The 7,411-nt window shown below is 33.0% G+C and overlaps 1 protein-coding gene across 6 annotated transcripts; it reads left to right on the top strand.

Annotated features, from left to right (window-relative positions):
• The first annotated feature begins 896 nt into the window (after nt 1-896).
• On the top strand, nt 897-7,400 carry LOC126855448 (angiopoietin-2). 6 transcript variants are annotated; one of them, XM_050603103.1, is made up of 11 exons: nt 897-1,226; nt 1,627-2,906; nt 3,477-3,754; nt 3,934-4,463; nt 4,619-4,881; nt 5,194-5,473; nt 5,686-5,817; nt 6,155-6,342; nt 6,494-6,637; nt 6,788-6,912; nt 7,068-7,400. In XM_050603103.1, exons 2-11 carry the CDS (start codon nt 2,740-2,742, stop codon nt 7,172-7,174), a joined length of 2,214 nt encoding a protein of 737 aa, XP_050459060.1. In that variant the 5' UTR covers nt 897-1,226; nt 1,627-2,739; the 3' UTR covers nt 7,175-7,400. The 6 variants fall into 6 exon arrangements, with proteins under 6 accessions (XP_050459060.1, XP_050459062.1, XP_050459061.1 ...); XM_050603105.1 differs by lacking the exon at nt 897-1,226 and having other exon boundaries at nt 1,243-1,934; nt 2,303-2,906; XM_050603104.1 differs by lacking the exon at nt 897-1,226 and having other exon boundaries at nt 1,243-1,934; nt 2,719-2,906.
• The last annotated feature ends 11 nt before the right edge of the window (nt 7,401-7,411 follow it).

Genomic DNA, 7,411 nt, shown 5'->3' on the forward strand with positions numbered 1-7,411 from the left:
GTATTCATCTTCTTGATATAATATTGAATATATTCGATTCACTTTAATATTACATACTTCTTTATTTCCTTCACTTTCCCTCGTTATCTTTACCTTGTGGCACGATCTTTAAAATTCCGATACGTTCGACACGCATTGTTGATCACGATCACAGCGAGATGGGTATCATTTGTTGGTTATGGAAAAAAATTCTTGTGTAATTTTTAATTTTTTAATTTTTAATTTGCATTAGATACTTTCGCACGACTACTATAATTATCGTCTGTACATTGTAAATCTAAATCATGGTGCGCGCACATTAAAGTTCAATAATAAATTTGTGAAGCAGAGGACAATGTATTTTATTATATTATCAATGGTAATATTTTCGAAAGAGAATGTTATAAATATTTATAACTCGTAGATTCTTATTATATAATACGAGATTGCGAGTTGAAGAAGACCAATGTGTTTGAGAAAATTATTTAAAGTTGACAATTCAATGTTTTCTTCAATTTTATTTTGCGGAAAGAAAAGAGAGATATTGCGTCTTAAATTTCCTTTTAAAAAATACAATCAAGCACAAAAATATATCAAGCACACGCAGCTCATCTGCTTTAATATTTTAGTTTTGATTTCTCAAGATATGCGACAAATGAAAAATTAATTTTTTTTCTCTGCTTTTACATCGTATATATGCGGAATGATAATTAATATTTCTTTTTGTAGATGTTCCAAGAATACGACACGTTGAATAATCGCAATGAAAAGGAATCTGAAGAGTTTTATATTTCCTGAATGAAATTTTATAATCGGGTCGGGACAGGCACAGTCCCCTTTCATTGGAATAGCATTCTCTCGGTCTCATTTCTGCAGAGGTTCTCGTTCTCGTCGCAACTCGTTGCGCACGGGCTATGTACACGGCATCGGGCATCGGGTACTGGACACTGGGGGCACCGACAGTACCAGAGGCAATACGGAAAAAGTTGCCGATTCCTGACGGTACCCCACCTCCAATCTTTTCGCCGCCTTTATCGCCACCTGTATGGGTCGACCGAGAATGGGACCAGCAGGACCGCAGGCTGATATGAGAGTTGGAAAAGGAACGGTAGTGAGAGTCCAAGTCAGGAGGGAAAGGATTCCGCGCGAGAGGCTGTCGCGCGAGATTGTCGAGTGCGCTCGCGCTCGCGTTCGCGCTGCCGTTGCCGCTGCCGCTTGAGCGCACTTGCGGCCACTTGGATGTGAAAGTAAGTCTGTCTTACACAGTTGACCGAAACTGCGTGTACCCGCTACCCGCCTTCTCGTCTCGTCGATTACTTGCGATCGACGTGCGATGCCATCGTAACGTTTTTCGTCCGATCGTGAAAAACGCATATCTATTATATGACTTCAATTGAGAGGTTCTACAACAGCTCTGTCTACACGCTGCAAAAAGAAAAAAAAAAGAAAAAAAAAATCAGTGTTGATTACTTTGCATCCGTATTATCGTGCGAGTTAACTTATCGTGACACACGCAATATTTCACAATCGCGCGGTGCAATCCTCCTCTTTACATTTTTTATCCTCGTTACTTTCATTCATAATCAATTTGAACAACAAAAATTGTTCGTCAATTGTATCTTTCACTTTGCTCACATTTTTTTCAAGCATTCAATCAACGGTGATACGTGTGATATTGGCTTTGAGAAGGTTTAAGAAGAAGGACGAAGCTTTAAGAAGGAGGAAAGAAAAATAAAAGCGGAAGAAAAGAAATGGAAGATAAAAGGCAGTGATGCAACAAATGTAATGAAAGAAATGTACAATATTTTATGCGCTGGATTGATTATCACTCCAATTGGATAATAAAATAAAAAGAAAAAGAAAATTGGCTTTCAACTCTATACGGCAGAGTAAAGCTCTCTCAAGCAAATTGGACATCTCTTTTCGCGTACAAATGTTCCGGAGAGTGTTGTTTGGTATGTTTTTTTTTTTTTTTTACGACTCGATGTTTCTTCAAACTACACATATTAAAGTTCTCCATTTTTGAAAAAAGAGTGCGTGGAAATGTATGCGAGTAGTATCGGTATTAGTATCTTCTCGTTCCGCGAGTTTAGAACTTTGATTAAATCTCTGGATAAGTATGTGATTGGTGTGTTCACGCGGATACAATAACAATAATTGAAATATTCTGCATTATTTTCAAGTGAAAAAATTATTCCGGGTGTGCGATACATTGACATTTTTTCAAGATGTTTTTTTATACATTTATCAAATCACATACGAGTTTGTACAGAAAAGTTTAGGATATTTACATAAATTGTGTTTCTTGTTTGTAGCGTTGTAGCGTTATATGCTGCAGACGAGTAAAAGATTCGTGATGTAAATAAATCTTAATAAATCGCATTTTCACTTACGTTATCGGTGACAAATTATGTGATAAATCAAAGTGCTTGCGATAAAAAAAAGAAGATATGGAGTGATTATATATTATTATAAGAGAAATTATAAATATATATATTCACATACACACATACACTCAATAAAGATAGACAAAAAGAAAGGAGAGAAGAAAAGTGGAAAGCGTATATGCAAAGTCGCGCATAGATCATCTATTCATCAGATTTTCAATAAATTGACTTATTTGTAGAGATTGGAATTTTTCATGTATATACATTTATATATGTATTGTATGTAACTGTGTGTCTCTTTACGTCTTCAAATGTAATTATTTGATCAAGATTTTTTTTCATCGAAACTTAGAGTCTGCAAGACTTTGTAATTATGAGACAAACGGTGTTTGTTATCGTGTGCTGCTTTTTGGGCTTTGTCTTAGCGGGAAGTCCTAGATTACCACGAACATCCGCTGATCAGCGCAGCACACGTAGTGCAAGCCATAATAATACCGGCGCTACGCTACAGTCGTCTTCTCGCAATTTACAACGAAATAGGTGAGAGATTGCATCCGTATTCAATTTTTTTTTTCTTTTTTTTTTGGGAGAACTGACAATTTTAAACTGTGCTCAGAAGGTTACGTAAATTAATCGAACATACTTTCAAAATTTGCCGATACTCCGTTTATACAGAACTTTTCACTTACAATGAATAGTTTACGAATACGTTTCACACTATATTTTATTTACTAACGATATTAAATGTGCGATGTATTCGACGATGTATCAGCCAGACGATTAATAGGTGATAAATACATTATTTGATTCGAACCAATAAATCTCTTTTTCATTTACCTCAAAATCGAATGAGGAAAGAGAAAGGGGAGGAAAGTTATGTAATAATTACATAATTTTCTAATGATAAAATAATAACAATTATAATGACAAAATTATTAACGAATATTCACTTATTAATCGTCAAAAAGAAAATGAAAAAAAAAAAAAGTTGTAAACAATTGATGCTATTATATACTTTTACCATTTTGATAAATGGACAATCGGCTCTAGCGGTAATTTGAAGTAAATAATTCAATTCAATCCAAAGACAATGAATATTGTTTGTTTTAGAGAACAGTATCTTTTTAACGTCTTCGAAGTAATAGTATCAACTTTGGAGTCCAAATTGCAGCGAATCGAGAATTTAGACAAGGCAGTGGAACATTTGATGAGAAGAGTAGAAGCTTTAGATTCGCGCGTAAATGATAATATTGATAAAACAGACGCGGTTATTACTAAACTTAGAACATTAGATTTGAAACTTTTCAATGCATATCCCATTATGTCAGCGGAAACTATTCATGCAGCGAGATTTACCGAAAATAAAAACGAAGAACATACTGAAGATAGTAAGTGTGCGATATATACGAAGCTGTTTTTGAGAGTATTTTGTTGTTTAAATAATGTCGTTTAGATAATGTTCTTTTTTACATACAATGAAAATCGTATTTGAATGATAATATATTCTATTATCATTATCATTTAATTTCGAAAAATGCAATTATTATATTTATATAATATATTATAGCTCCACTGATACGCGTAATTCATCATGATCAAAATCATCGGGCTCCTGAAACGCTTGGCGAAAAATTGGTTTCCTTAGATCAAAAAGTTTCCGATATCGATCATAAGCTTGTTAATCTTAAGAATCAGCTCGACAATAATTTTTTACAAACTGATGATATAAATGCTGAAGCAAGTGAGAAAAAACCTGTCAGTATGAGTGTCATTGAAATCACTAAAGCTATGAGTAACGAAGTGATGAATCATATGACAATCGAAATTGAGAATCTTAGACAAGCGACAGGTAGTATGGATCGAAAACTTCAATTCCATATGAATTTAGTGTCGGATAATCTTGGAGCGTTATATAATATGGTTACCGATGTGCACGAAGCTATTGTCGAGAAAAATTACGGAAATGATCGACAAAATCATTTCAATTTAACAACGACCGAAGTCCCAACGAAGCAAAGTAAAATTGATCGTCTTGTCGAACAAATGTATCCGATGCTTACTGTTTCTGAAAAAATGGATCAAGTTTGGAATGTAGTGGTAAGTTTTGAATGAAAAAATTGTATGCCATAACACAGCCGATTTCTGACATGAGTGCAGAATGTAATAATATAGTACGTAAATAAAATATTTCTCGATTCTTCTCAACTTTGCACATGATGATATTAATGTTGACAAATTGGATATAATGTTAGATAGGGACCAAGAGCTCGGTGGATGACTTGCTGCCAAAATCCGACAAATTACTTACTCAAACACAAAGGCAGGAAAGGGCAATTAGCGAAATTCATGCCGATTTAAGATCAAAAACAAATAAGATTATTGAGAATCTGGAGGGCGTCGAAAGCCGTTTGAAGAAGCAAGAGGACGATGTGGCCACTTTAGCGCAACGTCCGATTCCAGCTGAATTGTTACTAGATCCAACAATTGATCGGCTTGTTGAATATGATCCAAGCAGGTAAAAATGAAATTTGAAGCAATAAACACAGTATATTAACATGGTAGTATAACAATATTGTTTCATAAAATAATGATAATTCTCTCCGTGGCACACAAAATTTGGCGAAATTTCTTTTTTCCTCTTTGTTAAAAGTATTTTCTAGTAAAAGAAGCATGAAATATCTTTTATATATATATATATATATATATATATATATATATATATATATATGTATATATGTATATAAAAAATTGATTATACATACATATATATATATATATATATATATGACATACGTACAAAGAATTTTTACATCCTTTTTATTCGAAGATATGTAAGCGTAACCGAAGATTTTGCAACGGAGATGCCTGCAACATCTATGCTACCTACTGCTTCACCGCCCTTGTCAACTACAACATCGATATCGTCTGTCGCTTCACCCTCGAACAATCCTACTAATTCTACGACACCTATGACGGCAACATCTACAAATACTGCTAGACCAAGTAATAGGAATCGGGGGGTTATATTTCCGAGCGTTAAGAATAAACCAAGTTTAGCGAATTCTACCTTTACAAGCGATGTATTAGTCAACTATAAGGATATCAAGGTATTTTATAATTTATCGCATAAATAATAATTTATACACAACTCTTCCTTTACTCTCAAAGTCGTACATTTCATCAGCCAATAAAAGATATGATTTCGTAAGAGAAAGAAATTTACAAAAAATTTTACCATTAATAATTAATAGTGTATTGTTGAAGACATTGGAGCTTTTAATTTTCTGCCTTAATTTGCTGCTATATTATTAATTTCTAGGGTTATTCTTGCGTGGATTTATTAAATGCAGGAATGAGAGACAGTGGAGTCTATTACTTGCAAATACGTGGTACGACATATTGGTTCCTCAAGGTTTATTGCGAACAGGAAATTGCTGATGGTGGTTGGACAGTGAGTTTATTATTGCATGATGTGGTATATGATCAAATAATATACATATTTGTTACGACATTAAATTGTTTGAAAAGAAAGCATCTTTAAATTTTAATTTAAATTATATTGTCATTTATTGAGAAATCGAGTAAGATATACATATGTCCAATAAGGGAGAGAACGCATAATCTCTCGACAATCTTGGCAATCAATAATAAATCGCGAGAATGAGATATATACGCGCGAACACGTTCGCATGTATAGGCCATATGCTACATGCCGACGATCAGAATGCCACTCGCAATATTCGAATTCTTGATTTACATTATGTACGAAAAGTGATTTTGATTTAAAGGTTATTCAAAGAAGGGATGATTTTGGAGAACCAAGAGAGAATTTCAATAGGGATTGGGGAGACTATAAAAATGGATTTGGAGATCCTGCTAAGGAATTTTGGCTGGGCAATGAAAACATATACATGTTAACAAATAATGAAGATTACATACTTAGAGTTGAACTTGAAGACTTCGAAGGTAACAAAAGGTATACACATAAATTGTAGATTGATTATCTTTTGATAATTGTTTACAACTGCTGAAAAATACTAATAGTTTTATAATTTGCAATTTATGCAAATGTTAAATGATGAAATCCATCAAATATATTATATAATTGTAATTTGATTTTATTATAGGTATGCTCAATATTCGCATTTTAAGATTTATTCAGAGGGAGAGTATTATAAATTAGAGATAGATGGATATGAAGGAAATGCAGGAGATTCACTGAATGATCCTTGGTATGGATCAAATAATAGCCCATTCTCCACATACAATAGGTAAGTACATACATACACATACATATGTGTAATACATTTATTATATATAATGAAATACATCTCTGCATCTTACATCATTATATAATGATGCAAGAGATGTATGTGTTTGCCACAAAAATGCATTGGATTTAGATACATTTATGACTTTAGGGATAACGATAGATCATCTTTGAATTGTGCTTCGATGCTTAAAGGTGGTTGGTGGTGGAAATCTTGTGGACGTGGCTTGAATGGCCTTTATTTAAACGATCCGCAAGATCTTACTGCACGACAAGGTACATTTATAACTTTTTAATACAAACATAATTAAAGAAAATTTTGTGTTAATTGATAATCGAATGAAAATAAGCAAGGATTGTAATGAAAGTTACAGTTAGTCTCTTCTTTATATTATTCTTTATATTAAATAAGAATCATGTTGTTATTAAAGGTATCGTATGGTTTCGCTGGAGAGGTTGGGATTATACTCTAAAACGTGCATTAATGATGATTAAACCAAAAGGTCCAACAACAACGACGACAGCAATAATGATATAAATATTAGAATAATGTGTAAGCTTTAGAATTAGCTTGATCGAAATTTCTTGCGATATTAAATAATAATCTTGCACATATAGTACTTAAATCATCTATTGCAAATACACAAACATTAATTATTTGAACATAAAAAAAAAGTGTTCTCTTCTGAATTTCTTCTTCGTTAACTTTACATCTATAATTTTTAGACAAGATTATGACTCAAGCTTATTTTATAAAGTTATCTCTGCTTTCTCG

The sequence above is a fragment of the Cataglyphis hispanica genome, chromosome 16, assembly GCF_021464435.1.
Source record: "Cataglyphis hispanica isolate Lineage 1 chromosome 16, ULB_Chis1_1.0, whole genome shotgun sequence".
Taxonomy (NCBI): domain Eukaryota; kingdom Metazoa; phylum Arthropoda; class Insecta; order Hymenoptera; family Formicidae; genus Cataglyphis; species Cataglyphis hispanica.

What these genes read in the sequence shown, in the direction of transcription:
- LOC126855448 (XM_050603103.1), top strand. Translation starts at nt 2,740, where the DNA reads ATGAGACAAACGGTGTTTGTTATCGTGTGCTGCTTTTTGGGCTTTGTC. An exon ending in CCATTCTCCACATACAATAG is followed by an intron (nt 6,638 to 6,787) that starts GTAAGTACATAC and finishes TTATGACTTTAG; the next exon opens with GGATAACGATAGATCATCTT. An exon ending in AGATCTTACTGCACGACAAG is followed by an intron (nt 6,913 to 7,067) that starts GTACATTTATAA and finishes TTGTTATTAAAG; the next exon opens with GTATCGTATGGTTTCGCTGG.